Genomic DNA, 19516 nt, shown 5'->3' with positions numbered 1-19516 from the left:
CTCCATACAAATTTTAAGATTTTTTTGTTCTAGTTCTATAAAAAATGCCATTACTAATTTGATAAGGATTGCATTGAATCTGTAGATTGCTTTGGGGAGTATAGTCATTTTCACAATATTGATTCTTTTAATCCAAGAATATGGTATATTTCTCCATTTGTGTCATCTTTGATTTCTTCCATTAGAATCTTATAGGTTTCTGCATGCAGGTCTTTTTCCTCCTTAGTTAGGTTTATTCCTAGGTATTTTATTCTTTTTGTTGCAGTGGTAAATGGGATTGTTTCCTTAACTTCTCTTTCTGATCTTTCATTGTTAGTATATAGGAATGCAAGAGATTTCTGTGTATTAATTTTGTATTCTGTGACTTCACTAAGTTCATTGATTAGCTCTAGTAGTTTTCTGGTGGCATCTTTAGGATTTTCTATGTATAGTATCATGTCATGTGCAAACAGTGATAGTTCTACTTCTTCTTTTCCAATTTGGATTCCTTTGATTTCTTTTTCTTCTGATTGCCATGGCTAAGACTTCCAAAACTGTGTTGTATGATAGTGGTGAGAGTGGGCATCCTTGTCTTGTTCCTGATCTTAGAGGAAATGCTTTCAGTTTTTCACTATTGAGAATAATGTTTGCTGTGGGTTTGTCATACATGAGGCCTAATGTCTTTTTAAAATAGTAGATTTTTGAAAGCCTTTTTAATTTCTTCTATTATGATCTGTTTTAATTTCTACCTCTTCTTCCTAAATTTCAGTAATTGACATTTTCCTAGAAAATCTCTGCTCGACTGGATTTTACAATAACGTTGTTCACTGTGTTTTCTTTTGAATCTTCTTCATGCCTGCAGTTATTTTCTCATTGCATTCCTAAGGTTATTTGTGTCTTCTCTTTTCTTAATCAGACTAGCCAAGTATCAGTCTCTTTTTATTGGACCTTTGAAACAGCCAGCAGGGATTGATCAAATCTATGGGTTTTTTTCTTTTTGGATTAATTTCTGCTTTCTGTTTTAATTCTTTCTATTTTTGAATTTCCCATTACCTTGTAAATTTTGTTCTTTCATGATCCATAGCATGTTTCTCATACTTTGCCCTTTTCTAGTGGGAAAATTCTTTAGTTTGATCCCTGATATTCCCACCCCCAACCCACCCTATGATTTAATCTTTTTCTTTCTTTTGCTCTTTCTTTTCTTTTGTTTTATTCCCCTGGTAGATAGTAAGTCTGTTTCTTTGGCAGTTAATATTTATTTGTTGAATTTGGTGAGTTGCATTCACGCTTTTAGTATTCATGTGTAGTTATCCTTGATGTGTAGTGATCATATTTGTAATTGAAGGGCCTAGATTAAATATATTAAATTTTCTTCAGTTTAAATAGGAACCCCATTTGTATGTCATTGAATCTGGCTTCTGATTAAAGAGTCCATCCTCCTGTAATTAAGGAGGAGGAGTGAAACTTGTAGGAAACTTACCTTCTGAGTTTTGGGACTTTCCTTTCTTCCTGGAATCTCTTGAGTAAATTGGGACACTTCCCTGCTTCTCTGGCTCCAGCTCAACTTTGCAAGGTTCCCACTACAGAGAGCTTCCTGTTTCATATATTAAGCTTTCACATACAAGAGTTGCCTTGTGGTAATCCGTGTCTGAGTGGTTATTATAGATTTAGTTAATGTTTTTTTAATTAATTAATTTATTTTTTTGGCTACATTGGGTTTTCGCTGCTGCGCACGGGCTTTCTCTAGTTGCAGTGAGTGGGGCTACTCTTCACTGCAGTACGCGGGCTTATTGTTGCAGTGGCTTCTCTTGTTGCAGAGCATGGGCTCTAGGCACACGGGCTTCAGTAGTTGTGGTTTGTGGGCTCAGTAGTTGTGGCTCGCAGGCTCTAGAGTGCAGGCTCAGTAGTTGTGGTACATGGGCTTTGTTGCTCCATGGCATGTGGGATCTTCCTGGACCCAGGCTCGAACCCGTGTCCCCTGCATTGGCAGGCGAATTCTTAAACACTGTGCCCAGGCAAGTCCCAGATTTAGTTTATGTTTTAATATTTTATGACGTTAATTCTCTCTCACTGCTCTTTGTTGTAATTTTCTCATATTTACTTTTTTCAAATGCTTTTAGGATAATTTAGTTAAAAAGAACTGTTGTATTTTTTTTGATAGTTAATGTTATTAGATAACTAATTTATAAGCCAGTGAGTTGGCCTGTGAGGGGCAATTATTTCTTCACCCTGTCCGATAACATCCCAATAAACGAGGGAGATTGGGATTATGCCAGGTGTTCGAACGTTATTAATTTTATTCATGACAGAGTATGGAGTAAAGGTGTTAGGGCAGATCCTTGCATGTCTGGGAAGTTATGCTGATGTTTGACATCCTGGTGTAACCGGAGCACCAGGGTGGGTTGTTCCACACTCACCCACCCCCTCACCTAACCTCCTCACCAGTTCCTGTCTGCTTTTCCCACCTGTCAACTCTGCGACTCCCTAAATCCAAATAGTTTCCATTCAAAAGGGGAAGATATGGAAAATAGCAAGTCCCTTCACCCCAACTCTCACCTTTGGAATTAAATAGCCTGGAACGGGGCAAGTGAACTAAGTGAGGACTTTTTGACAGTAAACATTAAGAATAACATCTGAAATCAACTCCAGAAGAGTGCCACCAGGGGAAAATCAAGTCTTAGCACATGTTCTGAAACTGCCTGTAAGAAAGGGCTAGGGAATGATCCTCTAGGTATGAGCTCTAAGAGCTCTGGACTCAAAGGGGCTTCAGCTAGCCCACTCTGGGCCTGCAGAACCAGATGACCTGTGGGCTGCCTGGCGAGCACACTGCAGTCTGTCTGTCTCTGTCTCCCATGAGGCCCTTCAGTTCCATCGCAGAGTACTCCCCAGTGTGTTATACAGTTGGACCTTGAACAGCAGCACCCACCCTCCACACAGTGGAAAACCCCCTTATGCTGTCTCCCCAGTTCCATGTTGGTAAATTCAGCCAACAGCAGATGATTAGTACTGTAGTACATGTTTACTGACAATAGTCCACACATACGTGGACCTGAGTAGTTCATATCCATGCTGTTCGAGGATCCACTGTAGTTGTCCTTAAAGCTCTTTGGTTTGAGGAAGTGATTGGCATGTTTACTCTTCTGACTGTAGAGGAGGTGTGTCACCTGATGGCTGTTGGGAGACGTCAGGAGACTGGGTTAGGTCTTTGGCTGCTGACGGAGGTGTTGCTGAGAGCTCCCACTTTGAACTTTGACCACAGGGCCAGCTCAGTCAGGGCCCCCTGTTAGCACAGGTACTCTCTCTGGACACAGACCCATGTCCCATGGCAGGCTGTCTCGGCCATCCAGCAGGGTATCGGTGAAGGGCTTGCAGACACCCTTGAAAGGATTACTAGTGTTTTGGAAGATCTAGCAGATAGGAGCCGAAAATCTTGCCCATTAAGGAATAGGGATGCCAGCCTTCAGCTCGAAGTGGGTTTTCAGAGGCGTAGATGGTGTCCATAAGTTTCATCCTATGCAGATAGTTGTAGCAATTCTGACTTCCTTGGGTTTCCAGCTGTTGCAGTCTTGGACCATCCTCCACAAGGAGTCAAGGTTTGTACTTGATATCCCAAAGTCTGGACAGTAGAATATCAGTCTCCTGTTTGAAGATTTTGGGGGCATGTGCCCCTCGGGGACATGAGGTCCCCTTCAAGATTTCATTGCAAAGCTCATGATTTACTTCTTCACAAAAATAAATGGCAGTAAAAATACCAGATTCCCGTGACCTTTACCAGCACAACATTCACTCCAGACTGGCCTCCCTAGCCTGTGTAGAGCTGCATCAGTTTACCCCACTGCCCTGCCTCCTCAGCCCAAGTTCCCTGGAGCTCCCCAGCCAGGCCATTTCCTTAGTGGAGGGAAGACCAAGCCAGACTTGGCCTGAAAACATGGTTATATAGGGGGTCTACTGTTTTTATTAAAACTCCATTAAGTATACCAATTAGTTTGGGAATGTTTGGCAACTTAATAATCTGGATTCCCTTTTCAGGACATGGAATATTGACAGACTTACTAGTTTATAATTAAATTTCATATACTAAAGAATCAGTAACAACTTACAGAGGTCTTCAAAATAACCAAGGGTATATTTCACAGTCTCTGCCACTTTTCTTCCCACTTAATTAAGCAGAGATATAAAAATTCAAACGCCACAAGAACCAATATAGAAGATACATTTAAAAAAAATCTTCAGTACAACTGGAAATTTGAACACCAGCTATATATTTAATGATACTAAGGAATTACTGTTACTTTGTTAGGTGTGCTAACAGTGTTGTTACATTGTTTAAAAAGAGTCCTGATCTTGTAGACATAAACACTGAAATACGACCTCTGGGATTTGCCTCAAAGCTCTGTAGGTTAGAAAGTATATGGGGGTATGAAACAAAATTGGCCGTGAGTTGCTAATTGTTAGAGCTGATAATTGGTGGGTGTGTTATTGTCTCCGTTTGTGTATGTTTGGAATTTTCCGAAATAAAAATAAAGACATACATAGAATGTCAAAGGAAAGAAAAAAGTACTTATGAAAAGTAGAGTTAACTACGTTTATAGCCACAGGGTAAGAATACTTCTACAGATTGTTGATTCTGTTGTTCCCTGCCCAGAGTACACTTTGGACTTCAAGCAAAATTATGAAGTAAACTTTGCTTATATTCTTTATTTTCTAGTGTCTTCTTTCTTCATCTTACCTCAATATCAGTTTTCCTTCTGCTTGTTGTAAATGCACATTTTTCTCCTGTTTACCTCTTTACTTCCAAAATTGTCACTCATTTATACATACTGAGAAGGAGACCTAAAGATGAACCTGTTCCAATTAAAGTGCGAGAGAAAAATACTTGGGAGAGAGTTCAGGGTTAGAAGTCAGGGAATAGTTCTGATATTTGAGCATTTGGAAAAACTGATAGAAATGGGAGAAGTTTGTTGGAACATTTGGGAAAAAACTTGTAGGAGTCCTATATGAAAAGCACTAACTGTTGATTTTATTTTAAAAATTGCCAGTCTGGGGGCTTCCCTGGCTGTCCATTGGTTAAGACTGTGCACTTCCAGTGCAGGGGATGCAGGTTCAATCCCTGGTCAGGGAGCTAAGATCCCATATGCTGCATGGGGTAGCCAAAACAAATAAAAATAAATAAAAATTGCCAGTGTGGAGATAGGGGGAAGTAAAAGCATCACACTAGTACTATTCTAACAAAAATAAATAATATATAAAATGGGTAAATTAAAAAGTAGCAATATTAGCACATTACCCAGAAATACAGCTGTGATTAAAAGAAACAACAAATTCAAAGTAGTTGCTTCTGTAGAACAGGATAAGTTGGGAAGGAGGCTGACGGCATGGAACAGAGAACTGCTGTATTTCATTATAAGCCACTTAGTAATACAATCTGACTTTTGACAGTGTTTTATTTTAATAAAAAATAAAAATATTAAAAACAAACTGCACTATTAGTAGACTTATTCTAAAGAAGCATCAAGGGAAAATAAAATTAATAAAACTAATCTGAATAAAATTAAGGCTATGATACTGAATGAAGTAGGGGTCTGGCTGTACCTTCTTCATATGCATATCCAGTTGTCCCAAATTCATTTTTGAAAAGACTGTTCTTTCTTCCTTTGAATTGTCTTGCCACTCTTGTTGAAAATCTAATGACCGTAAAGTGGATTTATTTATGGACTCTCAGTTATATGTCTTTATGCTAGTACCACACAGTCTTGATTACTGTTGCTTTTTAGTCAGTTTTGAAGTAAGTGTGAGTCTTCCAGCTTTGTTCTTTTTGAAGATTGTTTGGCTATACTGGGTTCATTGCATTAAGCTGAGATTTTAATAGGGATTGCATTAAACCTGTAGATCAATTTGAGAAATATTGCCATCTTAACAACAGTAAGTCTTCTATAGAATCCATGAATATGGGTATCTTTTTATTTATTTAAGTCTTCTTTAATTCTTTCAATGATGTTTTATAGTTTCACTGTAAAAATCTTACAGTTCTTTTGTTACATTTATTTCTAATGATTTTTATTGTTTTAATGCTATTGTAAAAGGAATGGTTTTCTTAATTTCATTTTCAGATTGTTCATTGCTAGTGTATAGAAATACAATTCATTTTTGTATTTTGATCTTCTATCTTGCAACCCTACTGAACTCATTTATTTAGTTCTAATAAATCTTTTGTATATATTCCTTAGGATTTTCTATATAGGAGGTCATGTCATCTGCAAAAAGAGATAGTTTTACTTATTCATTTTTCATCTGGATGCCTTTTATTTCTTTTTGTTGCCTAACTGCCATGGCTAGACCCTCCAGTACAGTGTTGAGTAGAAATGGCAAGAGTAGAAATCCTTGCCTTGTTCCTGATCTATGGGAAAGCATCCAGTCTAGCTATGGGTTTTTCATAGATGCCCTTGAGGAAATGGAAATTTCCTTCTATTCTAGTTGAATGTTTTTTATCATGAAAGGTATTCGATTTTGTCAAATGCTTTCTCTGTGCCTATTGAGATACCATGTGGTTTTGTTTTATTAATACAGTGTATTACATTGATTGATTATCATATGTTGATAAACCACCCTTGCACTCCTGGGATAAATTGTACTTGGTCATTTTCATTTGTTGCTGGATTCAGTTTGCTAGTGTTTTATTAAAGATTTTTGCCTCTGTACTTGTAAAAGGTATTGGCTGTAGTCTTCTTGTGATGTCTTCGTCTGGATTTAGTATCAGGATCTCACAGAATGGTTGGGAAGCGTTCCTTCCTCTTCTACTTTTTTTTGGAAGACTTTGTGAAGTAATGGTTTTAGTTCTTGAATTCACTGGTGAAGTCATCTGGTTCTGGGCTTGTTGGAAGTTTCTTGATTAATCTTTTTTTTATTGCTCTATTACAATTTTATATTTCTTCTTGAGTAATGTTTTTAAATTTGAAAAATAAAAAACAAGTATAAGGTTCTAAGTATGCCTTATATAGTCTGGTAAACTCCAAATTGCATGTAAAAACCTATCCTGCTGCTAATTCACGGAAAGTGCATTTGAAATTTCTACTATTCAACAATTCAGTTCTTTAAATGTGACTTTTCAAAAGAGTGTTAATTGATAATGTCTTTTTACTTGAATTATTTTATAGTTGTATTTCGTAATAGCTTGGAATTTAAGGTTTGCTTTTTTTTTTTTTCTACTATTGCTTTTATCTCAGCAGCAATGCAGCAAGTGTTGGATAACCTTACGGAGCTGCCCTCATCTACAGGAGCAGAAGAAATAGACCTAATTTTCCTCAAGGGGATAATGGAGAATCCTATTGTAAAATCACTTGCTAAGGTATATTGGTTTATTCATAAGATAACTAAATTAATTTTTTAATTGTTTTTACAGAGGTCTTTTCAGATTACTGTTTTAGAACCTGGTTAATATACCTTAGGCTTTGTTAGCAAATAATAACAGTTAACAGCTAATGAGATCTTACTGTACACAGAAGTTAGACCACTTTTGCCTTTTCTATGCTGACTTTAAAGTTTTAGGGAAATAATAACTGAACAGTCGTATTATAACGGAGGTCTGCGGAAAAGATTCTCGTCGTGTCTCCGTTTTCAACAACAAGGTACTGACTTTCTTCTTTTACATTGGACCATGTACCTGTTTTTTCATTTCAGTTCTTGACTTCCTATATATAGTACTTTTTGAAATCTTGTTTTTTCTTGGTAACCCTGACATTTTGAGTCTGTTTCCATAATCAACTCTCTAGTAATCTTTTTAACTCATCCATAAATATACTTTCACAACCATTTTTTGGCCCAGTTTATTTCAATTATACTATTTCCCTGTAATAATTTTTGTAAATGTCACTAAAGCTTAGTGTATTAACTATTTCACAACCGTGCTCTTCCATTCTTCAGATGATTCTTGCTTTCAAGAACCTGTGCCATATACCCTCTCTGACTTCTTCTTTTCTTCCCTTTTATTTCTCTTACAAGACTCAATACAGTTCCCTTTGCTATACAGTAGGACCTTATCGTTTATGTCTCTGACCTTTTCTTCATGTAACCATCTTGTCATTCCTAAAATGTTGATTTTACCCTCTCCTGTGATCATTTTTTAGCCATAGTCTGTTACTTGTCTTCTTCTAAGAGTTCTGAAAAATCATACTTTTTACAAAGTGTTCTATTAGTAGGAGTGAGTTAATGATGCAGATTCTTCATTTTATTCATTAGTGTAATCATTCTAAGGTCATATGACATAAAAGCTTTGGTTTCTAAGTAGAAACTTATCCACTTGCAGATCACCCAACTAGAATTTTTATTTTAGTCATTTTTGATTGTAGTCTTTCAAAATTTTGTTAGATATTCCTTTAATAATAATATATAGGATATGATTTTCCTTCAGATACAAGCTTCTTGTCACAAATATCAGTCACTATACTGTGTTGAGATAAAGTAATAGTTTCAGGGTCTGTTGAAATAAGTAAGGGCTGTTTAAGCCTGTTAATTAAATTGCTCGCCCTGAGCTCTTATTGCTACTTTAAAAGTAGTGTTTACTTCTCCCTTTATATCATACTTACTGTTGGTTGTCAGTTTTTATTGCCAGTGTATCTATTACACCCCATCCTCATGTTTATTTAATTTACAGCTTTTAGACGTAGATTTCAAAACTAGATAATATTATGTAAGGCATCTTACAATGTGCTTATTGTTTATAAGGGTTTTTAAAATATACTGTTTCATCTTTGCAACAACTTTATGAATTGAAAACTAAGTTTTAAAAATAGAAAAATTATTTGCCTAGGGTCACTTAGCTAGTAAATGACAAAAATATTTAGGCCAGATCTTGTTTCTTCAAATTCTGTGCTCTTTCTACCACAGCACAAGCTGTGTTTGTGTGTCTGTGTGTGTGTGTGTGTATTCTTAAGAACTTCTGTGCGTAAAAAATGATTCACTTTTGTGTCACTGATATTGGCCTTTCAGAAGATTATCTTGTTCACTGTTCTTAACAAGTGAAATGGCTGGATGACTTTTGAGCAGCTGAAGTGCTACTGTAATCTTTTGATGATAAAATTGAAATTAGGAAGAGAATCACCCAGTAGTATCCAACATTCAAGCAGCTTCTCAAAAAATAAAAGCAATAATAGTTGGGTATTCCTTAAATTGAGGGCACAGAAATCCCAGGAGGAAGGGAGGGCCTTCTTCCAGGAAAGAGATAATAAGTCACAGCAGGCCAACACTCCCAGCACAAGTAGGGAGAAAAATGGATAAATTGCTGAGGAGACAGCGAGCCAAACATTGCTAGACCTGTGGAAAGGCAGGAGCATGTGACTAATAATCATGAGAAAAACAACAGAAGCAGTCTCATAGATGACCCTTTTATTAAAGTTTATAGACAAAGATTTTTAAATAACTTTTTTTTTAAGTGATACCTTGTTTTTGGAGGCTTTAAAAAATATTTATTTATTTGGCTGCACTGGGTCTTAGTTGCTGTGTGTGGGATCTTTAGTTGTGGCATGTGAACTCTTAGTTGCAGCTTGTGGAATCTAGTTCCCTGACCCCAGGGATCAAACCCCCGGCCCCCTGTATTGGAAACTTGGAGTCTTAGCCACTGGACCACCAGGGAAGTCCCTAAATAGCATATTTTTAATAGAAGAAAAAAGTGGGAAAAAATGAAGACATTTAAAATATTACTAAAAAATAAGAATTAAAAACAAATGGTTATTCAGGGACTCAAAAATACAATATCTGGTTAAGAGCTCATTTGATGGGTTTAATATTGGGTTGGCAAAAAAGTTCATTCGGTTTTAAGTAAAAATAAAAGACACATTTTTCATCTTCACCAGGAATTTTATTGAACAACATATTTGTTAACCGAATGAACTTTTTGGCCAAGCCAGTAGAAGACTAAACACAGCAGAAAAGAGGATTAGTGAATTTGAAGACAGGTCAACAGAAAATATCTAAACCGAAATTCATAGAAAAGTATGTCTGGAAAAGACAATATGTGAGGCATTCTCAAAAAGATCAAATACACATGTAATTAATATCCCAGAAAGAGGGAGCGGGGAAATGGGACAGAAGAAATAGTTCAAGACACAATGGCCAAGAATTTTCAAACCTAATGAACAACAACGTCAACTGATAGATTCAAGAAGACAAGTGAACCCCCTGTCAGGGAAAATACAAAGCAAAACATTCCTCAGAATATCACAAACTCCTGAAAATCAAAGATAAAGTGAAATTTTGTAAAGCAACTGGAGAAGAAAGACATATTAAGGAGAAACACTAATACTAATGGTTAGCAATAAAACAGGAACTATGGAAGTCATAACAGAGTGGATTGAGATCCTTAAAGTGCTCAAAGAAAAACACTGCCAACCTCAAATTCTCTTTTCAGGGCTTCCCTGGTGGCTCAGTGGTTGAGAGTCTGCCTGCTGATGCAGGGGACACGGGTTCGTGCCCCGGTCCAGGAAGATCCCACATGCCGCAGAGCGGCTGGGCCCGTGAGCCATGGCCACTGAGCCTGCACGTCCGGAGCCTGTGCTCCACAACGGGAGAGGCCACAGCAGTGAGAGGCCCGCGTACCGCAAAAAAAAAAAAAAAATTTCAGCGAAAGCAACTTTCAGAAATGAAAGCAAAATGAGGATTTTCTTTTCAGAGAAACAAAATCTGAGAAAAATTGTCTCTATTTACTCAACAATAAATGCAAAAGGAAGTTCTTCAGGCAGAAAGAATGACAAAATAAAGGGAACATTAGTGAGTAAACATAAAATAATACTGATTTTTAAGATGAAATAATAGTAGTGTCTTGTGGCATTTATAGCATGTGTATAAATGAAATATGTGCAGATGATAGCCCAAAAGGAAGGACTTAGTGATTCAGACAATTGTAAGATACTCTCATTATTCAGAAAGTGGTAAAAGTAATGTCTTAAGGTTGTATAAAAAGTCAGGGATGCGGGGCTTCCCTGGTGGAGCAGTGGTTAAGAATCCACCTGCCAATGCAGGGGACGTGGGTTTGAGCTCTGGTCTGGGAAGATCCCGCATGCCACAGAGCAACTAAGCCCACGCGCCACAACTACTGAGCCTTTGTGCCACAACTACTGAAGCCCGTGCACCTGCAGCCTGTGCTCTGCAGCGAGAAGCCGCCACAATGGGAAGCCTGCGCACTGCAACCAAGATTAGCCCCCGCTCGCCGCAACGAGAGAAAGCCCACGTGCAGCAACGAAGACCCAACACAGCCAAAAATAAAATAAATAAATAAAAAAAAGTCAGGGATGCATATTGAGATCTCTAGGGTAGCCACCAAAAGTAAAATTATAAGAATGAATAAATTCCACCCAAGCTGTAAGGGAGAGAAAATAGACTTGAATTTACCCTCACTCCAGAAACTAGAAAAGTTAGAACAAAGGTGTAGGAGGGTGACCATCTTCAGACATGGGACAACAGGCAGCACAGGATTGTGATGCCTGAAAGGAAAGAAAGGAGGTGAGCATTATGAAACTGTCTGAGGGTAGTTTCCATGCTGCAGTGCAGAAAGAAGAAGCACAAACAGCCCAGCAGTCTTAGTAGAGCTTGGCCTTTGGGGAGGTGGAGGTGACTGGCATTTGTGTAGCAGAGTATCAGGGAGGAGGAAGCTAAAGAGATTTTCTTAGGGGTGCCCTCAAATCTCTGGCTGAGTGCTGATTGTGCATATGTGAAGCACAGCTCTAGAGCCCAAGGAAAGACCCACTGGAAAGCACAGTAGGCCAGACAATTTCCAGGGCTCAGAAGGGATGGGGAATAGCTTAGTTGGCATTCCCACCACCCTGAGTGGAAAGTCCTCATAACATGTGGGACATTGGGCAGAGCTCACACTCAGTTTGTTATAACAGACCTAGGAAACTAGTGCAGATTACAGCAAAATCAAACTAAGAGTTATTCCCCAAATCCATAAATATATGGAATATATATAAATATATGGAATATATTCCATAAATATATGGAAATTAAACAGCATACTTTGAAACAGCCATGGGTCAAAGGAGAAATCACAAAGAAACATTAAAAATACTTTGAATTGAATGAAATGAAAATACATGTCAGAACTTGTGGGGTGCAGCAAAGCAGCACTTAGAGGGAAATGCCTATATTAGAAAAGAACAATATTTAAATCAATTTTCATGTGTACACCTTGAGCAAATAGAAAAAGAACAAATTAAACTCAAAATAAGCAGAAAGTAGTAAATAATAAAGTTGAGTAAATATAAAAAAGACAAATAGAAAAAAATCAATATAACTCTTAGTATATTAATACAATTGGTAAACCTCTAGCTAGACACAAATTATCAGTATCAGAAATGAAGGAGAGGATGTTGCTACAAATCCAACAGACATTGCAAGAATAATAAGAAATAATGTGAAGAACTTTATGGCAATAAATATGGTAACTAGATGAAGCTAATTTCTTGACAGATGCAAATGACTAAAACCTAGATAAGAGTAGATAACCTGACTAGCACTGTATCTGTTTTTTATAATTGAATATTTGCAGTTTAAAACTTGAAGCTCCACGGGCTTCCCTGGTGGCGCAGTGGTTGAGAATCTGCCTGCCAATACAGGGGACATGGGTTCGAGCCCTGGTCTGGGAAGATCCCACATGCCGCAGAGCAACTAGGCCCATGAGCCACAACTACGGAGCCTGCGCCTCTGGAGCTTGTGCTCCGCAGCAAGAGAGGCCGCAACAGTGAGAGGCCTGCACACCGCGATGAAGAGTGGCCCCTGCTCCCCGCAACTAGAGAAAGCCCTCACACGGCAACGAAGACCCAACACAGCCAAAAATAAATTAATTAATTAATTAATTAAAAAAAAAAAAACCCTGAAGCTCCAGCCTAGATGGCCTCAAAAGAAAATTCTATCAAACATTTAAGGAAGAAATAATACCAATTTTACATGACTTCTTGTAGAAAAAAGAAAGAGAAGGGAACATTTCCAATTTTGTGTTACTAGCCTTGGTGTTACCCTGATAACAAAACCAGCTAGAAACAGTTCAGTTAAAGAGAACTACAGAATAGTATCCCTCATGAACATAGACTTCAAGTTCTTAAGAAAATATTAGCAAATCAAATCTTGCAACATACAAAAAGGATAATACCTCATTACCAAGTGAGTTTTGTCTTAAATATACAAGCTTCTTAATATTTGAAAACCAATAAATGTTTGTCACCATTTTAATGACATGATAAGCAAAATCATTTGATGATGTTCATAGTTGTGGGAAAAGCATTTTACAAAATTGAATATCCATTCCTGCTAAAAACTCAACAAACTTAGGAGAAAATTGCCTCAACCTAATGAAGGGCATCTATAAAAACCCTACAGTTAACATTGTAATTCATGGTGGAATATAATGCTTTATAAGATCACTTCTGTTCAACTGTTATCACTTCTTTTCGACTTTGTACTGGGAGTCTTTGCTAGAGCAAAAAGGCGAGGAAAAAAAAGGCATACGGATTGAAGAGGAAATAATTAACTGTCTTTATTCAAGGATGACATTATCATCTATGCCAAAAATCCTAAGAATCTACCAGAAGGAAGAAAAAAAACCCCTCTAGAGCTAATTAGTGAGTTTAGCAAAGACACAAGATAAAAGATTAATCTATGTAAATCTGTTGTATTTTTATATACTAGCAATGAACAATTGGAAATTGTAATTTACCAAAAAAGAAATAAATTTTTAGAAATATGTGCAAGACCTGTACACTGAAAACTACAAAACATCGCTGAAATTAAAGGCATACATACATACATACTTACATAAGTGAAGGAATTGGAAGGCTCAGTAATCTTAAAATGTTAATTCTCTGTAAACCAAGCTAAAGATTCAGTATAATCCCAGCCAAAATTTCAGACTGACAAAATGATGAAGGACCTAGACCAGACAAACAATTTTGAAAAAGAACAAAATATGATCTCTTCCACAACCTGATTTGAAGGATTACTATTGTCCTACAGTAATGAAGACAATACAGTATCAGCATACAGATCAATGGCACAGAATAGAGTCCAGAAAGAGACTACCACTTACATGGTCAACTGATTTTTGTTAATAGCGCTATGATAATTCAATGAAGAAATGATAGTCTTTTCAATATATGTTCCTGAAACAATTGAATATTCATATGCAAAAAAATGAACATTATCTTTTTCCCCACTCTATATGCAAAAATTAGCTAAAAATAGATCATAGATCTAAATGTAAGAGCTAAGGCTAAAAAAATTCTAAAAAGACGCATAAGGGAAAAACTCCTTGTGACTTTGGATTAGAGAAAGTCTTCTTAGATAAGACATAAAGAGCATAAGGCTTAATGAAAATTTTGGTTAATTAGATTTCCTCTGCAAAAGACACCATTAAGAAAATGAAAAGGTGAGCTACAAACTGGAAGAAAACATTTGCAGGACATATATCCTAAAAGGGAAGCCGCTCATTTATTGGTAGTAGCAGTGCAAAATGGTACAACTACTTTGGAAGACAGTCTGGCAATTTCTTACAAAGCTAAATATAGTGTTACCATACAATCCAGTGATTGTGCTCCTTGACATTTACCCAAGTGAATTGATAATTTGTGTCCATACAGAAACAAACACATGAATGTTTATCGTAGCTTTATTCATAATTGCCAAAACTTGTATGCAACCAAGATGTCCTTCAATAGGTGCATGGATAAACAAAGTGTGGTACATCCATAAAATGGAATATCATTCAGCAATAAGAAGAAATAAGCTATAAAGCCATGAAAAGAGATGGAGTAACCTTAAATGCTTATTCCTAAGTGAAAGAAGCCTGTCTGAAAAGGCTACACATTGTATGATTCCAACTATATGACATTCTGGAAAAAGCAAAAGCTATAGAGATAGTATCAAAAAAGTCAGTAGTTGACAGTTTGGGGAGTATAACGGAGGGATGACTAGGTGGGTCACAGGACATTTTTAGGGCAGTGAAACTATTCTGTATGATACTTTTAAAGTGTATGAGTGACATTATGCATCTGTCAAAACCATTGGAACTGTACAACATAAAAGTCAAAATCCATGGAAATGTGAACTATAGGCTTTAGTTAGTAAGGGTGTATCAATATTGGCTCATTAATTATAACATTTATCACATTAATACAAGATACGAATAAGGGAAACCTGGGGTAGGGGAGCAGATATATGGGAATTCTCTGTATTTTCTGCCGAGTTTTTCTATAAATCTAAAGCCTTATTGGCTAAAGTCCATAGTTTACGTTAGGGTTCACTCTTTGTGTTGTACATTTGATGGGTTTTGATGCATGTATAATAACATGTAATGTCTTTTTTCTGGTTTTGGTATTAGAGTAATGCTGGCCTTTATAGATTGAGTTAGGAAGTGTTTCCTTTGCCTTCTAGAAGAGACTGTAAAGAAATGGTATCATTTCTTCTTTAAATGTTTGGTAGAATTTACCAGTGAACCCATCTGGACCTGGTGCTTTCCGTTTTGGAAGGTTATTAATTATTGATGTAATGTCTTTAACAGATATAGGGCTACTCAGATTATCTGTATCTCCTTTTATGAGTTTTGGTGGATTGTGTTTTTCAAGGAATTGGTCCATTTCATCTAGGTTATCAAATTTATGTGCATGGAATTGTTCATACCATTCCTTTATTATCCAGGACATCAGTAGTGATGGCCTCTTTCATTTCTGATATTAGTAAATTCATGTCTTATCCCTTTTTTCTTAGTTAAGCTGGTAAGAAGTTTATCAATTTTATTGATCTTTTCAAAGAAACTGCTTTTGGTTCTTTGATTTCATGTTTTCAGTTTCATTAATTTCTGCTCTAAATTTTATTATTTTATTTAATTTGGATTTAATTTAATCTTCTATCTTGAGTTTCCTAAGCTGAAAGTTTAGATTATTGATTTTAGATCTTTCTTCTTTTCTAAATATGCATTCAGTGCTATAAATTTCCCTTTAAATACTGCATTCACTGCATCCCACAAAATTTCGTAAGTTGTATTTTCATTTAGTTCAGATATTTTCAAAATTTCTCTGGAGATTTCTTCTTTGACTCATGTCTTATTTAGAAGTGTGTTGATTTGTCTCCAACAAATGTAGCTGGGATTTTTATTATTATACTGTTTATAATCTTTATTCTTATAAACTTGTTAAGGTGTGTTTTATAGCCCATACTGTGGTTAATCTTGGTGAATGTTCCATGTGAGCTTAAGAAGAATGTGCACTCAAGAAGAATGTGCACTCTACTGTTGTTGGATGAAGTTGATTGATGGTGCTGTTCAGTTTAACTCTGTCCTTACTGATTTTTCTGCCTGCTGGATCTGTCAGTTGCTGATAGAGGAGTGTTGAGGCCTCCAACTACAATAGTGGATTAATCTCTCTCTCTTTGAAGTTCTATGAAATTTTTCTTCACATATTTAGATGCTCTGTTGTTAGGATCATTTACGTTATAGATTGTTATGTCTTCTTTATTATGTGATGTTTCTCTTTGTTCCTGATAATTTTCCTTGCTCTGAAGACTGCTCTGTGTGAAATTAATATAGCTACTCCAGCTTTATTTTGATTAATGTTAGCATGGTATGTCTTCCTCACTATCTTTACTTTTAATTTACCTTTGTCTTTATTTTTAAAGTGGGTTTTTTGTAGACAACATGTACTTGTGTCTTATTTTCTTATTGTTTGGTCTTCTATTCATTTTCTGCCATCTCTGTTTTAATTGAGCATTTTATATGACTTCATTTTTTTCTCCTCTTTTAACTTATATTGGTTATATTTTTTTTTAAAGATTTTAGTGGTTTCCCCTTGACTTTGCAGTGCACATTTACAGCTAATCTAAGTCCACTTTCAAATAACACTATATTATTTCACTGTAGTATAACAATACAGTACTTACTTGAAGTAACTACCTCATAACAGAGTATTTCCAATCTCTCCGTTAGAGCAGGCTGTCAGTCATTTCATTTATCCATAAGCTGTAATCATCAAATACACTGTTGCTGTTATTTTTGAAGAGTTAATATACTAGATTAATTAAGAATTTTAAAAAAGATTTTATTACTTTCATTTATTTTTTCTCTAATGCTCTTTTCTTTATGAAGATCTGAGTTTTGAACCTATATTCCTTTCCTCTCTCTGAAGAACCTCTTCTAACATTGTTTTCAAGGCAGGTCTACTAGCAACAAATTCCCTCAATTTTTGTTTGTCTGACAAAAAGTCTTTATTTCTCTTTTGAAGGATAATTTGACTGTATAGATAAAATTCTAGGTTGGTAAGTTTTCTTCTTTCTACACTTCTTTCCTATCTGAATGCCTTTTATTTATTTATTTATATTTTTCTTTGAAACTTTCTTCATTGGTTCTTTTTTATTTATTTTAATTGAAGTGTAGTTGATCTACAATTTTGTGTTAATTTCTGCTGTATAGCAAAGAGACTCAGTTGTACATATACATTCTTTTTTATATTATTCGTTTTTTTCTTGACTAATTGTCCTGGCTAGAAGATTCAGTACAAATGTTCAACAGAATGATGAGAGCAGACATCCCTATCTTGTTCACAATCTTAGGGGAAAAGCATGTGTTAAATATAATATTATTCACTACTAAATATAATAGTAGCTGTGGGTTTATACTTTCTGTTCTAAATTCTGATTTTTTTTGCATATGATTCCATATCAGTACCTACAGAGAACCTTCGTTCTCTGTAAAAGTGGCATAATATTCCATTGCATGAATATAACAAAAATTTTTTAGTCAAACTTCTGATTGATATTTAGGTGACTTTTTCACTTACAAGTCATGCTGTAATATGCAGTCTTGCTACATGTTATTTTGCATATGTATGTATATCTCTAGGATAAATCTTAAAAGAATCGTTGTAATTTTGGTAGATATAGTCGAACTGCTCACTAGTGTGTTCCCACCAGAAAAGAATGTGCGAGAATGCCTGTCTTCTGCCATATTCTCACCAACATGGTATGTTACCAGAATTTTATCCTTGCCAATCTCATTTGAAAAAAAAGTATTTCAGTGTGGTTTTAGTTTGCACTTCTCTTATCATGAAGGAGGTTGTATATCTTTTCATACGTTTAAGAAGTATTTGAATTTCCTTCTTTGTGAATTTTTCATATTCTTTGCCCATTTTTCTTAATGTGTTGCTGATTTTTTTCATACTGGTTTATAGAAATCCTCCCTCCCTCTCTCTGAACTCTTTCTCTCTCTCTCTCTCTCTCTCTCTGTGTGTGTGTGTGTGTGTGTGTGTGTGTGTAGGGAAATTAACCTTTGGTCTGCAATATGATTCGTAAGTATTTTGACCTTGCTGATTTTTGACAAGCAGAAATTTTAAATGTTCAATTTTAAATGTTCAATGCCATTTATTTTATTGGGCTTGTTTTTGTTTGTTTAAATTATAGCTTCCGGATTTGGCATCATAGTTATGTCTTTCCCACTCAATGATTATAAAAACATTCTTTTATATTTTCTCTGAATACTACTAAAGCCAAGCTTTTTAAAAAGCCCTTTCTCCTTTTAAAAAGTATAAGATTCCCATTTTTAGTTTTTTGACATCTGTGTGGGTCTCCTAATTCTACAGGTATCTCTAAGAGTGGCTCAGCTCCCTGAATGCCTTGAGACATAGTTTATCTAATCTAAGAATTTGAACTTTTTTTGGTTAACTAGATGACAAGTTCTTTACTCATTAGAGAATTCAGTTCTAATTTAGTTACACTTATTTCATCCATTTTTTTCAACAGAACAGATCTCATCCTTTTTTATATCATGTATGCAGAAGCAAAATAAAAATTGAATTCTCCATTCTCTCTGTCTCATTTCTACTTTCTGCTCAAATTCTTATTTTTTGGTTACTCGTGAACTTCTCTTTATCTTTTTTGTTCAAAAGTCTCTAGAATAAAAGAAGAGGATGTCTCTTGACCACAGTCAATCTTATCTCCTATTTACTTAGCTTTTTCAAGAAATACTTAATGAGCAACTACAATATACTTGGCCATGTTCTAAGAAGACAGAAACAAAATTTATGATATTTTTGTTTTTAAGGGAGAAAGATAAGGTTACTACACATAATCGCAATACCATTATCATTACCAGGTATTTGTCACTTATAGTGCATAACTTTTGTTAAATTTTTTGTTTGTTTGCAAGCATAGATGGACTGTGCTTGGGTAAAATACCCAGAAGTTTTGAAAGAACTTTTCTTCTCTGCAGTTCATTTTTCTAAAGTGCTGTGGTGAAGGATTCTCAGAACTGAACATACAAGCGGGCTTAGGCTATATTTGTATCAACTCCAAGTCTACAAAGCCAGTCATGGCATGTTCTTCCAAGCACTTGTGGCAGGTGACACATATTTTTATTGAGTTGTGCTAGCTTTCTAATAATGCTTTTTCTTAAAGGAAGCAAGACCCATTTATTCAGATAGCATGTGATTCATATCTGTTTCTCTGGTCCGTTTTCAGTATTTCCTTTGTCTTTTTTGTTTGGTTAGTTAAATTCAACTTGGTACTTGCC

The 19516-nt window shown here is 35.8% G+C and overlaps 1 protein-coding gene across 1 annotated transcript in view; it reads left to right on the top strand.

The window, feature by feature from the left end:
• Window positions 1-19516, top strand: part of PALS2 (protein associated with LIN7 2, MAGUK p55 family member) — a 103493-nt gene that overhangs the window by 46124 nt on the left and 37853 nt on the right. Inside the window, exon 2 of the mRNA XM_060156058.1 lies at window positions 7206-7324. Within this exon, the coding sequence (XP_060012041.1) occupies window positions 7208-7324 (117 nt within the window). The 5' untranslated portion in view covers window positions 7206-7207. The remainder of the gene's footprint in view (window positions 1-7205; window positions 7325-19516) is intronic.

Source organism: Lagenorhynchus albirostris, chromosome 8, assembly GCF_949774975.1.
Source record: "Lagenorhynchus albirostris chromosome 8, mLagAlb1.1, whole genome shotgun sequence".
Lineage (NCBI taxonomy): Eukaryota > Metazoa > Chordata > Mammalia > Artiodactyla > Delphinidae > Lagenorhynchus > Lagenorhynchus albirostris.
Note: the sequence above shows the minus strand (reverse complement) of the source record. Positions and strands in the feature narration are given on the sequence as shown.